Raw genomic sequence first — 15,071 nt, 5'->3', positions numbered from 1 at the left:
GTGGCACTGTCCTCAGCAGGATCTAAGGTGAGTGAGTCCACATGAACACATCCCTACCTGGTAAGATCACGTGTTCTCATGCCATGTCTTGCCTTACCACTACATAGTGCTCAAGAAACTGATCTCAAGAAGTACACTATATTTAGAACTAGTTACACATCTTTCCATAAAAGATCATCAGGACTAATTCCATTATAACTCATTTCCAAGTTTATCTCAAACACTCAGGGCCCAATTGCATAAATGCATGGTCTCTCACCACAAGTGAGCCCTTGGTGCCGCCAGGCAACCCTGCTACATCCCCTAATCCATGCACTCGGCAATTCTCCTAGGTGGTTGTTTCAAAGTTTTTCCCTTCAATTTCCAAGACCTCCTTCTCCATTCTCACTTTCCGCTGATGATCTTGAAATACTGTCAAGCTGGTTGGTGAGAGTTTATGCGGGTCGAATATGCCAGTCTGTTATCAGCTTTTGAATGGTGCACTGTGTTTCTGTTTGAAGTGGAATTTCTGAATAGTTGCACAGCTTGACAGTATTTTTAAATTCTGTCTGCTTAACAGCCCATCATGTCAAAGAAGGCCAAGAGAATGCTGAAGGAAGAAAATAGATTTTTTAATGAGGATTGGGAATTGAAATATTATGTTGTTTCTGCTAAAAATAAGATGACTTGCTTGCTTTGTGATACTGCAATATCAACATTAAAGAAATTCAATGTTCATCAGCATTATAACGTTTGTAAAGACCACAAATATGAGGTAGAGGGGCGAAAGGTTGTAAGGCAGAAATTAAAAGATGAAAAGCAAAAGCAAAGACAATTCTTTCAAGCAGCAATAAGACCTGGAAATAACACCACTGAAGCAACTTATAAAGTAGCTTATATACTCGGGGAAAAAAGGGAAGCCATTCAGTGATGTAGAAATTGTAAAACATTGTCAAAGTTGTAGGATGCTTGGAGCCCAATAATGTTTCAAAGCACAAACAACTGCCTTTCTCAAGGAGAACCATAACTGAGTGGCACCATGAATTAGCCTTCAACTTAACAGAACAATTTCATGCAATACTTCAAAAGGAAAATATATATTATTCAATTGCTTTGGATGAATCAACTGATACTACTGACTCAGTGCAGGTTTTGTACTTCCTTCGGGTCATAACAGAAGATTATCTTTGCTACGAATAGTTACTCACTTTGGTCACTCTTGAGACGAGAACACAGGGAATAGATAACTTCAACAACTTTCCATATAAATATTGTGAAGTTGGGCTGAATTTGGTAAATTTAGTGAGTGTACGCATAGACAGTGCACCTTCCATGACAGGAAAACATGAAGAGTTTATTGCGCAGATAAAATAGTATTAACAGACCCAGATGCTCTCATTTCTTTTCACTGTATCTTGCATCTGCAAAATCTCTGTGCTAAAGCTACTATTTTAAGTGATACTTTGCAAGAAGTTATAAGTATTGTTAACTATATTCATGCAAATGCAACACAGCACCATCAGTTTCATAACACAGTAAAAGTAATGTTTAACAATGAGGTATTCAGTGTGGATTTACCATATTATTCTAAAATGTGTTGGCTACTGTGGGGACAGGTGTTAACTAAAATTTTATCTCTGCAAGAACAGATAGTTAAATTTTATGAAGAACAGAATCAGCAATGTGGATTATTGAAAGAATATTTCTATACGAATGCAGCATTTCTGTGTGTTATCATGTCAAATCAAGATGACTTGAATATTTCTTTGCAAGGTAAAACTAAATCTATATACGATACATGGAAAAAAATTCAAGCTATCTTTTTTCAAAACACTTCTTCAAAAGGGAATTTTGGAAAGGCCATTGATAAACAGGATCATATGTGCAAATCATTTGAAGAATATGCATTTGTTATAGACCCATTAATTGGAGAATACAATGAAAGGTTCACTGAAGAGAATCATGATATCGCACTCAAATTAGCATTTCAGCCTCACCTAGTCAAACTCACCAAGGCACCTAAAGAACTACAGTTGGAATTGATTGAGTTCTCACTAGGTGACATTGTAAAGTCATTGTTTGATGCTAAGAAAGATCCAACTGCAATATGGAAAAAGGCAGTAAAATACCCACACCTTTGGCAACATGCCAGAAAAATGCTTTCTTGCTTTTCAACCACTTACTGTGGTGAATCTACATTCTCCTACCTAGACCAAACCAAGATGCCCTTAAGGTCACAAATACTGATATATATCTAGAGGATCAACTGAAACTGCAGACCTCCATGCTGCAACCAAATATTTAAATGCTTTCCAACAAAAAGCAGACAAAACAAAGTCATTAAAAGGTTAGTTAACTTTAAAATTAACAAATAGCTTTCAGTTTTTGAAATTATGAAGTACATAGTAGTTAGATTTTTACAAAATAGTGCACATTTTTACCTATATCTAATTGAAGTTTCTTGAATGTGGCCTTATTTGATTATAGCTAAATGAATGCAGCCTTCCAACATGAAATGTTTCTCCACCACTGGTGTAAGTGAATGTCCGCATACTCCCACAACCACATATATTCAATCACCTGCATCTCACCTCTGCTCTCTCTGGCTCTCTTCCATTTCTATAGACCAACTGTCCTTTCCCAAGGTCAATCCCTTCTTCTGTGTCCTAGATCCCATTCTCCTTTTGCATTTTCAAGAATATTGTTCTAATTTTTCTCTTTCTATTGCACCAATAGCTTTTTCTTTTCTACTGAACCATTTCCATTAGCATACAAATGTAATAGCCCTCATCTTAGACAAATTTTAGTCTTGTCACCCTTCATCTTCCTTCAGCCTACTACTCTGTTCTTCTGCTCCCCTGGACACTAAAACTCCAAGAGTTGTTTCTGACCACTGTGATCAGTTTTCTCTCAATCTCTTTCAACTTAATTTTTCTAAATTTGACAGGCATTTCTAAGTTCCTCGTTCTACTCATCCTAATAGCAGCATTCGACAACGTTGTTCTCTCTTTTCTTCTTAAAACACTGTTCTCACTTGGTTTCACAGACCCTACACTCCCCTGGCTTGCTCCCCTCACCAGTCACTTCTTCTAGCTTTCCTTTGCTGGAACTTTCTTCTTTCATTGGCTTCTAAGCATTAGAGTAACCTGAGGTACAGTCTGGGAATATTTCCTCTTCTCTTTCTACCCTCATGTTCAAGTGCTCTAATCCACTACTCCCGCTTTAACTACTACCTAGCCCAGTGGATATCAACTGAGAGTGACTTTGGTAATGTCTGGGGACATTTCTGGTTGTCACAACTAGGGCAGGTGCTAATGGGTAGAGGCCAGGGATGCTGCGGAATATAACCCACAGGGATGCTGCAGCATATACTAAAACCCACAGCACAGCACCCCACATAAAAAAAAAATCCAGCCCAAATGTCAGTGGTGCTATGATTGAGAAACCTTGGTCTACCCAGACCCCTTCTCTGAATTCTAGACTTACATGCCCAACTTCCTACTCAATATCCTCATTTGTATATGTAACAGATATATCAAACTTACCATACCCCATTGGATTCCCCCTGCCTCGGCCCAGGTTCCCTAGAAAACATAATGGGAGACAGGATTTATGTGCTAATGCTTTAGGGGGAGGTGTGAACCCAGAGCAGTGAGATGAAGGGGAAAAGAACGTGATACAGGGAAGGACACGATGCAGAGACAAGGTAAAGAGTTACCAAACTGGCCACTGCTTCATGGGCCACAGAGAGACACAGCCCTGCCACTAGACCAAGTGGTTGCTTGGCCATGAAAAAAATAAAGTAAAGAGGTTTTATTTAGTAGCTCCACCCTAGATTGTCTTTTCCACCAGGCCCTGCGCAATCTGGCGTCTGCCTACCTTTCTGACCCACCTTCTACAACACTCTTCCTTTTCACTTCTTTCTGGCCATGTTGACCCTCTTGTTTTCTGAGTATGTCAGGCTTGTTTGTGCCTTAGGACTGTTGCATTTGCTCTTATGTCTATCCTTCTGATCTTGCTAGTCCTTTCTCTCTCTTCTTAAAGTTTTTGTTCAAATGTTACCTCTGCAGAGAGGCCGACCCTATCTGCCAATCTATATTTGTCACTATCTATCTGCTTTTCTTAATTTTCTTTATACCTAACATTATAATGTATGGTTTATTTGTTTATTGTCTGTATCTCCCACGAGAATATGAGCTCCATGAGATCTGGGACCTTATGTGTCCTACTACAGTTATTACTGTGACTCCAGTGCTAGAACAGTGTCCGGCACATAGCTCGGGCTGAGCAAATATTTGTTGAATGAATAAATGCCTTCAGATCCTTACCAACCAGAGGACTTGCATCAAAAATATTGAGTTCCTAGCTCAGCAATTTTCTTCCGCCTCCTTGGATGTCCAGTTCTGTGTAAACACACCTACAAGGGATGTTGAGGAGCCCCTGATCCTGTTATGCACTCTAATTAAACCCTGAATTTAGGAACCTCAGATCCCATCCAGTCTGTAACTCTCTTCTGGTAAGGCAGTCTCCAAATGCTGAATCAGGGCAGGTGCCTTCACATGAAGCTAGGAAGATCACCGGTCTTGGGGGCACTTAAAGGAAGGAAGAGGGTTACAGGAAGAGGGAGGTACCAGAGTAGGGTAGAGAAAGAGGACAATAGGCAAGCCCAGTATTGCTAGCCCATGGTCAGAAAACGCTTATTGTCTAGTAGACTTATCCCCAATAGGACTCTTAGAGCAGCAGCAGCAACACAAAGCCAAGGGATTCGACAGTAGTTCAGCACAGAGCTTCGTATTTATTTTTCTGTTTTTGTTTACTTCTTTATTTGCAGTAAAGCAGCACTGCAGAAAGGTAGGGATCTGTGGAGTTATTGGGATCTAGGGACATGCGTGTGCAAGGTGGGAAAAAGGCAGAGTTTAATACGGGAAGGAGGAGTGTAAGAGAACTCATTGTTCATGAAAGAAAAGCTGGGGTATGGATCTGGAGGAGGGGAAGGAACAAATACTTTTGTTTTTCTGAAACGAATGCTGGCGTGTGAATCTGGAGGAGGGCTTGAACTCGTTCGGCGCTGCCCGGGCAACCCCGCAGAGGCCCCTGCTCCGCACTAGCCACAATACGGTGTGTGCGTGGCGAGGGGGGGGATGCTGCAAGCATTGGCTTTGATTAAAGAGGTGGGTGGTGCAGGCAGGAGGAGAATCGAACCGTGGGGGTGCGAAGGGTGGTCCCCAGGCAGCCAAGGAGCCAATCAGCGGCGACTCTGGGTTCTCCCAGCCTCCTTGGAGACTCCGCAGCAGCCGTGGAAGAAGCGGCGCTGCCGGCTGCCGCTCTCGCGCCGCAGGCGCCGGGACGCAGCGCCTCTGGGGGCGCAGCTCAAGCCGCACTCTCGGGGCACAGCTCGCCCGGGCTCGTGCCGCCGCGCGCCTCCGCCGGGACCCTTTCCCGAATAAGTTGCAAGCGGGGAAAAGTGGCCCTGTGGAGGCACTAGGTCGGGGAGAGAGGCTGCGGGAGGAGGGACGTAGAGTGGGAGGTGAGTAGGCGACTTGCTTCTCAGATTATTCCCAATTAGCACCAAGTTGGCAGACAACCCCACAAACCCACAAAGCCTTCGGTCCCCCACAAGTCACATTCTCTGTATTTCAAAATATCTGATCGTAAGAAAACTCCAACTCCCGTCGTAGGTTAAAGAGGGACAGGCTGTTAGCACCGCCGCCGCCCAGGAACGCTGCCTAGCACGAACCGGCGATCCCAGCTGCAGGGCTCTAGCCAAGCCTGCATCCCCCGAGTGCCGCTGGCGGGGACAGGCCGGTTGGCCCCGCAGAGGGCCCCTGGGGGAGGGGAAGATGGCCCGCAGGGCGGCGCGATCGGAGAGGATTTCTGTGGGACTGCACAAACGCAAGCCCATCCGAGGAGTTTTGCCAGAAACACCACCGCCTGCATTGCGTCGGACCTGACCATTTCCAATGTGAGATCGCCGGGGAAGGTCGCCGGCGGCGGGGAGCGCGCGTGGGCGTGGCTGACGGCCACCGGGAAGTAGAGTTGGTGGTCGGCTTTTCTGGTGGGAGAGGAAAAAGCTGTGCTGGCAAGGGTGGGAACTGAATGACAACCCCCCTCTGCCAAACCACCCCCTCATATTTTCCATCTACCTCCCCGCTCCTGCCCTCCCCCGCCCTCCCCAGCCCACGCCCGGGTGGGCCAATCGCTGCTCGGTATTCCGGGCGCTTTCTCAGGTTTCTGCTGATCTTGCAGCGCCCAGAAATGGACCGAACGGACCCGCAGCCGCACGCACCGTGCCCCACTCGGAGCTGCTGAAGGCTCCCGGCGCGCCGCGTAGCCTTGGAGAGGTCCAGGCCGGGTGCGGAGAGCGGAGGGACTGCGGAGCCATGTAGATCCAGGCTCCTGCCCGCCCGCCTCCTCCAGGATCGAATCAAGGGCTCCCACGGTGTTAGGAGGGGGCGAAGTGCTGTTTATCGTCATTTGCTTCGGAGCTTCGGGAGAGGGTTGGCATTTTGCTTTTCCGCCCAGCATCCTCCGGAACTCCCTGCACCGGAGCGAGGACGGCGTCTCCAGGTTGCGGGCGGCGGGTGAGAATGGGGGCAGGGTATGAACGTTTCCGCCACGGCTGCTCAGCACAGCGACTGTCCGACTGAGAGGGGCGCCGGACGAGCGCACGGGGGCGGCGAGTGGCCCGGCGCCTCCCGGGTGCCGCTGCGGCGGCCGCTCCGGCCCGGTACTGCAAGGCGACCTGCCGCATTCCACGCGGGCTCTCCGCCGACTCAGCACCGCCCCTGCGCCAAGCCGCCGGCCAGGTAGGGGCTCCGCAGTTCGGGGCTGCAGAAGCGGGGCTCGGGGCGACGGGGCGGGGGAGGCCGGGGGTGCGGGGATGCTGCTCTGCACTCGGAGCTCCCCCAGCGTCTCTCGGCGCTTTCCCGATCTCTAGTTCAACGAAGTTGTAACCAGATCGGCTGTCGGGCATTGGGGAGAGTGGGATGGGAGAGCCCCAAACTTGGATTTCCGGGTGTCTGCGTGTGTGTCTGTCTGTGTGTATGTGACAACCCTAGTAAACGTCCAGTGCTTTCTAAAAAAGCCAGAGGTCTGTGTTCTTCGGTGTCTTCAGATGTCCGTCCCATCGGAATGCTTCTGATATTCTACCCCCTTATCACTTTCTATTTCTCTGCAGCGTCCATCGATCGCCCTGGTGGGAGCTTAGAAGGCGGCAGGCGAAGAGGGGTAGGAGGGGGGAGAGCCGAGGAGAAGCAGAGGGGGTGGCAGGCGTGGGGATCTGCTGAGCTGGCATTGCACCGGGTCCTAGCAGGGCTCTCGGAGGGGAGGGGAGGCCAGGGCGACCCCCGAAGCGATGGCCCGGTCCCCTAGAGCGGCACTGCCTTAAGGCACCTCGGAGCAGGAAGAAATACCAAAAAAACGGAAAGCAAAAATCCCAACTCAGCCCTCGGCAAAAAGCTGCAGCCGGGCCCGCAAGCGAGGGGGATTCCAAATTGAGTCAAAGGCAGGGTGGAGGGGACCGCCAGGAGAAGCGAAGTCGCAGATCCCTCGACCTGCTCGCTCGGAAGCCCCTCCCCCTGAGCGTGGGGGAGCCGAGCACTCCGGTGGGGGGGGCGCTCGGGTCCCCCCCACCCCTCCTCCCTCGCGCTCTCCCGGCCCAGACTCCCGCCTGGCCTCCCGCCCCTGCGCCCGGCTTCCACCATGACGGTGATGTCTGGGGAGAACGCGGACGAGGCCTCGGCCGCCCCGGGCCACCCCCAGGACGGCAGCTACCCGCGGGCGGCCGAGCACGAAGACCACGAGTGCTGTGAGCGCGTGGTCATCAACATCTCCGGGCTGCGCTTCGAGACGCAGCTCAAGACCCTGGCGCAGTTCCCCAACACCCTGCTGGGCAACCCTAAGAAGCGCATGCGCTACTTCGACCCCCTGAGGAACGAGTACTTCTTCGACCGCAACCGGCCCAGCTTCGACGCCATCCTCTACTACTACCAGTCCGGGGGCCGCCTGCGGAGGCCGGTCAACGTGCCCCTGGACATGTTCTCCGAGGAGATCAAATTTTACGAGCTGGGCGAGGAGGCCATGGAGAAGTTCCGGGAGGACGAGGGCTTCATCAAGGAGGAGGAGCGCCCTCTGCCCGAGAAGGAGTACCAGCGCCAGGTGTGGCTGCTCTTCGAGTACCCCGAGAGCTCGGGGCCCGCCCGAGTCATCGCCATCGTCTCGGTCATGGTCATCCTCATCTCCATCGTCATCTTTTGCCTGGAGACGCTCCCCGAGCTGAAGGACGACAAGGACTTCACGGGCACCGTCCACCGCCTCGACAACACCACGCTCATCTACAATTCCAACATCTTCACGGACCCCTTCTTCATCGTGGAGACGCTGTGCATCATCTGGTTCTCCTTCGAGCTGGTGGTGCGCTTCTTCTCCTGCCCCAGCAAGACGGACTTCTTCAAAAACATCATGAACTTCATCGACATTGTGGCCATCATCCCTTATTTCATCACCCTGGGCACCGAGATAGCTGAGCAGGAAGGCAACCAGAAGGGCGAGCAGGCCACTTCGCTGGCCATCCTCAGGGTCATCCGGTTGGTGAGGGTTTTTAGAATCTTCAAGCTCTCCCGCCACTCTAAGGGCCTCCAGATCCTGGGCCAGACCCTCAAAGCTAGCATGAGAGAGCTAGGGCTGCTCATCTTTTTCCTCTTCATCGGGGTCATACTGTTTTCTAGCGCAGTGTACTTTGCCGAGGCGGAAGAAGCTGAGTCGCACTTCTCCAGTATCCCCGATGCTTTCTGGTGGGCGGTGGTATCCATGACCACCGTAGGATACGGTGACATGTACCCTGTGACAATTGGAGGCAAGATCGTGGGCTCCTTGTGTGCCATCGCTGGTGTGCTGACAATTGCCCTGCCCGTACCTGTCATTGTGTCCAATTTCAACTATTTCTACCACCGAGAAACTGAGGGGGAAGAGCAGGCTCAGTTGCTCCACGTTAGTTCCCCTAACTTAGCCTCTGACAGTGACCTCAGTCGCCGCAGTTCCTCTACTATCAGCAAGTCTGAGTACATGGAGATCGAGGAGGATGCGAATAACAGCATAGCCCATTATAGACAGGCCAACATCAGAACTGGCAATTGCACCACAGCTAACCAAAACTGCGTTAATAAGAGCAAGCTACTGACCGATGTTTAAACAAACAAACAAACAAAAAACAAACAAACAAACAAAAACAAGCCAATGAGCAAACAAAAAGTCCCACTTAGCAGCTCAGAAAGACTTAAACAAAACAATAAAACCTAGTGACTCATGTCACACTTTGTAGATACTTTACTAAATAGTCTTTGAATGCTCTATTTACCTGTCAATGCATTGTTGCATTGTGGCTTCCGGGGGTGGTGAACCAGAAGCTTTCAAGATCCGTGAAAAAAGAAACTATTTTCATTTTCTTAATAAATGGGAAAAGAAAGAGTATTTTCTAAAACTGGCTTTAAAAAATTCAGTCCATGAACTAGTCTAGGTAAAATAAGGATCATGTGCTTCCCTATACTGAAACATTTTTAATCCTTTGGCTTCTTTAACTTTTTTTACAACTAAAAACCAGATGATCACTTAGAAATATAAAGTTAAAATATGCATGGGATTCCAATATAAAATCTTTGCAAACTGCACAGCACATTTAAGACAGTGCATTGGATGTGTTGTATGTAACATGATATACCAGCCAAAGTGGGCAATGAAGGATTATTTTTATTTTGATCAACTGAATTGCATATTATAAGGTGAAAAATAACAAAATTACTTAAGACTGGTTCACAGAGCACCTTGTAAATCTGATACTGGTCCTGATCTGATTTCCCCTCTGCCCTGTTCTCCCAATCCAGACTATTATCTTAAGAAAAAAATAACTGAATTAAATTAATTGATTCATCTGCAGTGCTGCTAAGTTTTCTCAACTGCGGAGGAGCCGAATACAGGTCTTTTCTCACCAGGCCTGCACCCTGACCCCTGGCCTTCAGAACTGGATGTAAAACCTTAGCCTCCTTATTGCAAGAGAGCACAAATGGAGTTAAATGTAAGCATGTTTGAATCTGATAACATTTATTTTATAATCGCATGCTGAGAAGTTAACCCAGACAATAGCGGATAAGCTTAAGTTAAAATTGACTCTTCTAAAAATAGATCCCTTTTCATTTGCATTCACCAAAAGTGCACTCCTCCATTTATTAACTATTTTATTAGTAAATAAAGTACTGTATTTAAGTGCATATGTTAGATGGGAACAATAACTTTTTGGAGCGCAAAGCATGTTCTCTTATTCAGCATTACGGCCTCTTTGATTAAGATGTACCTTGAATTAAGTAATGCATGATCTCAGTAATAAAAATTAAAAAAAATAATAAAAATTACAAGTCTGTGGGATGAAAGGCCCAACAGAAACAATGGGGGGTGGGGGTGGAGGGCACTCAGTCAATTTTCCTGCCTTTGCTCAGGGAAATGTCAGGTTTTTGTGCAGGTGTAGGCAGAGAGAGGACCAATATGCCCATCCCTTAAAGGGAAGCTATGAGAAAAACTAAAAAAATTATCAAGGTATATATAGCAACACCTAAGAAAACATATCCTTTCTAGATGAAGATAAACACAAGCAAAACAAACAAAAAAAGGTGCAATACTGCATGTTTTTTGGTGCATTTTTAGGATGTAAATGAAAATGTTTATCTATTGTATGCATCCAAAGCAGAGCTGATTTTTCTTTGCAGTCATGATTTGAAGTCTGTAGAGACTTTGACCCTCCCCTCGAGGCTCCCTGAAGAAACTCAACCAATTGATTTAATAGTTGCTTAGTGCCTTTATCCTGTACCCACAGTGAACTGCAGAAAGTGCCTCCACACACAGCTGAGAAGTTAGGTAACAAAAGGGGGAAGGGTTGGGGCACAGATATTTTGCTTTTTCTTTTTCCATCCTCACCCTTTCATTTCACCACTGTGAGAAGACCACACCACCCTAAACCCTGGAGAGGAGCGATCCAGGGGGGTGCTGTCTCTCTAGCCATCCACTGGACTCGGTTCCTTTGGCATCCTCACGCTGGGTGTGAACTGAGACCCATCTTTGAACTGGACATAAACCGTGAACTTGTTTTCTCCTCTTCTCCACCGAAGCCAAGATAAACTTTTGGGAATTTGTTTCCTATCAAGGGCCACTCTGGACATGCAAGGCTTCCTCAGGTCCAGTGTAGATTCCTGGCACATCTCCCCGTTCTTTCTCTGCTAGCAACAGCACTTTGCCAATCTCTGTGATAGTCTGATCTTTTCAGGCATCATTGTGGATGTGGGAACACTCAGTTCATAAAACCTTTCCTAGGCCTTCCCTCCTGGCCCATCGCTTTCAGATATTTTCTATGATGCTCCTATGATCCTCCCACCTGGCAGTCACTTCACAGGCTGAGCATCTGACTTCTGCTGCCCCAGTCACCCAGCCCAGAGAGCGTGGGGACGCTGCGCCCAGCTGAAAGAGAGCCACAGAACACAGGCCTCTGCAGCCCCAGCCAGCAGCTGTCCACCGACAGAGAGGCACTCACAGCCTTTTTAAGGACCCTGAGGTGGGGAATCTTCATTCTGTACTTAGCATGTGGCCACCTGCTGCTGCCTACCTGACATTCCTGCCTGGCTTCTTCCAGAAATCTTCACTGTTACTCTTGTCCCTTGTCCCTCACCCTATCCTAGAACTAGCAGTGAGGCAATCAGCCTAGAGATCGAGTTAGGCGGGCTCGCTCGATGGCAAGAAAGAAGGTGGATGTGTTATCTTGCTGTGCGACTCCATGAATCTGTGAGGTGACTGCAACACATCGTGGAAGACAAGGGGCCAAGAACTGCACAGCGTCTGACTACAGGGCATTAAACCCTTCCGTGTGACGTCTCCTTCTCGTCTGAACCTTAACTCGTCCTGGCGATTCCTCCCCTACTTGCTTAAAAGTCCTCGGTTGAGAAAAAAACACCAACCTGCCCCCAGTCCTCGGGGATAACTTGATCTTTTGTTTCAACTTTGAGGTCTAGGACACACAGAACTTGAAACGCTGCACTCTGTCAACAGCAATAATCCACTCGGTACTGTGGAACGGATGAGTTAGAGGATGAGAAACTGGTGTTAAGGCTGACTCTGGCTCCCTGGTATACTTCCGGAGCTGTACCCTGGACTGGTTGATTCTTCTGCATGTAAAATAGGGAAAAGTGCTGCATGCGGCGAACCCGTCAGCCTGGGATTGGGGTGAGGTTGTTACGCGTGTGGGGTGGTGTGAGGATAATGAACGCTGCTTGGCCCATCTGTAGCTCACTGCAGTGAATTCAGCACGAGTGGAGCACAGGGATGATCTGTGTGGCATAGGCATGTGACGTTTGCCCAAGCGCTTACCCTTCGCACTGCAATGTGCTGAAATGTCTTTGTAGGCCTGAAGGTGCACTTAACAAAACTGCCTATTAAGGGACGACTATCTTTTGGTTTACTTATTCACATTTATTTTACCAGGCTTTTTACCTTTTCTTCCCCTTCCTAGATATTGAGCATTCATGGCTCACGTCCTGCATATGTGTTTTCTCCAGAGGGAGAAGACTTCTGACGTGCTGATAGCCATAGCTTAGCTCTTCCAGTGCATCGGGGCCCTAGTTCAATAGGGTGGCGGTGGGAGGGTTGGGTCTCACCAGGCTGTTAGCCATCCAGAATCTCTGAAGTGGTTAACTCACCTGAAGTGATCTGAATCAGAGAGACCAAAGACATTCATTTCCTCTGTCCTCAGATTTATCGAAGACAGATTGTAGCCAGGAAAGGTTTTTGTTGTTGCATCTCCCCTTCCACAGCTGTGCACAACTCCCCTCACTTGCCCTTGAGATTCGAGTTCTGATCACCATTTAAATCAGTTCATGGGAACCTGTTAGTGGGTCGGCCTTGCAAAGTCAGGTAAACTGGTGGCCAGGCCTTCTCTGGGATGACGGCCGAGGAGCAGTCGTTTCCCTAAAATGAAATTGTGCGGCAGGGCTGGATTCCACTGTGGTGGAACTGAAGCACAGGTGGCATCGCAGTCTTGGTTCACTTGAGAATAAAAAAGAAACCTTGTAAACAGTAAATGAGGAATGCATTTCTTTAAGTAGAAATTTGCTTTAGTCCATAAAGGGCCTTCTTCATGTTGTGCACAGTTACACATTTTTCAAATTAGTTGCCATCTAGAAGTTGTAAAAATAATTCCCTACCCCCACCCCCATTTGATTATAGGAGACCTCAAAACACATGCTCTTTAACAATTTGAAAATTTAATTCCTTGTTTGGTGGATTGGCTTGAACAGAAAGGAGAGCGAGAACATTAGCAGAAGGCAGTTCCCCATTTTCTTCCAGGAATGACTTATTCCTGGGAGTGGTGAGAATCGGTGGGTGGTAACCATCCACAGTATAGAATTGTTAGAAAGAATATAAACTGCCAAACAACCGTGTTATCTTCCAGCTTTTTTTCGAGCAAGAATGAGGTCTTTTGATGTTTATATTCATTTTAAGAAGACAAAGAAACAAACTAAAATTTTAAGGTCAGACACAACCCAAGTTGAATTGTGATCTCAGGAGGTGACTTCTCATCTAACATGTGGTGTATTAGTACTTGTATTTATATCTTGGAATTTCAGGGTATATGTGACCATGTCTAGCATGACTCAGGTAAATCTTAAAAGAATGTACATTACTTACCATTTTTGTAAAGAAGCAAACAGGAGCTGAATTGTTAACCAAAATTGTTCCATTACCTTGGGTCACTGTGCAAACTCATTCAGGGTATGGATGTCAGATTTAGAAGCCTTGGGATCAAATGCCAGTATCTTTGCTCAGGCAAAATGACCACGGGCTTTCTTGGGAAGCCCAGTGCGTAAGTGAGGAGTGAGGCCCTGCTGACCTCAGGGCTGGAAGCTTTAAGGACATTGACCATAGTCACAGTGATTTTCATTTAGGAATTAACTAGGGGTTTACTTTTTATGATGTGGGACTTCAAAGAGTATAGACAAATTTCATACCACAATCAGAAGAAGAAGAAATGGTGTAAGGAAAGAAAACATAACAAAACAAGAAATCCCTTGCAAAGTATTCCAGGTCAAAAGTTGTCTCCTTTCCAAAACTTGCAGAAGCACCTTTCTTCTCTTCAGCGCACTGTTTTGGGACTGTTTGCGCAGCAGCTGTAAGTAGACAGTGTGAACTCCATGTGACATACCTCTAATATTAAAGAATTACTGAGGTTAAAAATAAAAATTGAGTAGTATTAATTTAAAGTGCACCATCAGGACAACAAACCATTTAAGCTGAAAAGCACTTTTATTTCTTGAGTTTGCCAGTTGCTTATACCTTGAGTTAAGGATGTGTCTCATCTTCACCTCCTGTGCATTTTCCCTTCTCCTACTGTTTAATATGTCAGGTCGAGGACATTGAATGTTACGAATTGAGAACCTAATTGATGCGCATAGTTTTCATCTATGCAATTTTACTTGCTTCTGTCACTTTATGATCTGTTCATATTTGGCATCAATTAAAGATAATTTTTAAGGATCTTATCAACGAATACCTTGACTGGTTATTTGTCTCTCCTTTAATTGGTATTTTGGGGGCCCTTTCCTTATACCCTATGCTGTGGAGTCTCTTTAAATAACATGGTGGATTTAAGACAAGATCATGAATCAGCCTGGTTTCCTTTTTGGAACACATGGACTGTTTCTTCTGTCCAAGGAAATACGTTGGGGTTAAATTTTGAGGATGGTTCACAGTTTGGTCTCAGGTAAGATCCCAAGTAGAGGCCGCTGGAATTTGGCCTGTGTAGGGGGGCGGGTGGAGTGAGGGAAGGATTGAGGTTTGAAAAGAAAAAAAGAAATGACGCTAAAGGGTGGAAAGTAATTGGTTGTATTTGCTTAAATTGTTTTTTATTTGGAACTGTATTTTTTATGCACAGTGTGAGAGGCTTTGCAGGAAAGATGATTGTGTGTATGTAACAATGCTGTGGTTTGGGATCACATAACTAGATAGTTACAATGTGGTGTTAGAAGTGATTATGGTGTGGAAAAACAGTGTGGTCCTAGCTG

General features: G+C 46.9%; 1 protein-coding gene across 1 annotated transcript; it reads left to right on the top strand.

Annotated features, from left to right (window-relative positions):
• The first annotated feature begins 6,230 nt into the window (after positions 1 to 6,230).
• On the top strand, positions 6,231 to 14,549 carry KCNA1 (potassium voltage-gated channel subfamily A member 1). Its single transcript, XM_045555284.1, has 2 exons — positions 6,231 to 6,785; positions 7,157 to 14,549. Exon 2 carries the CDS (start codon positions 7,681 to 7,683, stop codon positions 9,166 to 9,168), a length of 1,488 nt encoding a protein of 495 aa, XP_045411240.1. The 5' UTR covers positions 6,231 to 6,785; positions 7,157 to 7,680; the 3' UTR covers positions 9,169 to 14,549.
• The last annotated feature ends 522 nt before the right edge of the window (positions 14,550 to 15,071 follow it).

Source organism: Lemur catta, chromosome 6 (assembly GCF_020740605.2).
Source record: "Lemur catta isolate mLemCat1 chromosome 6, mLemCat1.pri, whole genome shotgun sequence".
Taxonomy (NCBI): Eukaryota; Metazoa; Chordata; class Mammalia; order Primates; family Lemuridae; genus Lemur; species Lemur catta.
The sequence above is the reverse complement of the archived record's forward strand: the minus strand, read 5'-3'. Positions and strand labels throughout refer to the sequence as shown.

What these genes read in the sequence shown, in the direction of transcription:
- KCNA1 (XM_045555284.1), top strand. Translation starts at nt 7,681, where the DNA reads ATGACGGTGATGTCTGGGGAGAACGCGGACGAGGCCTCGGCCGCCCCG.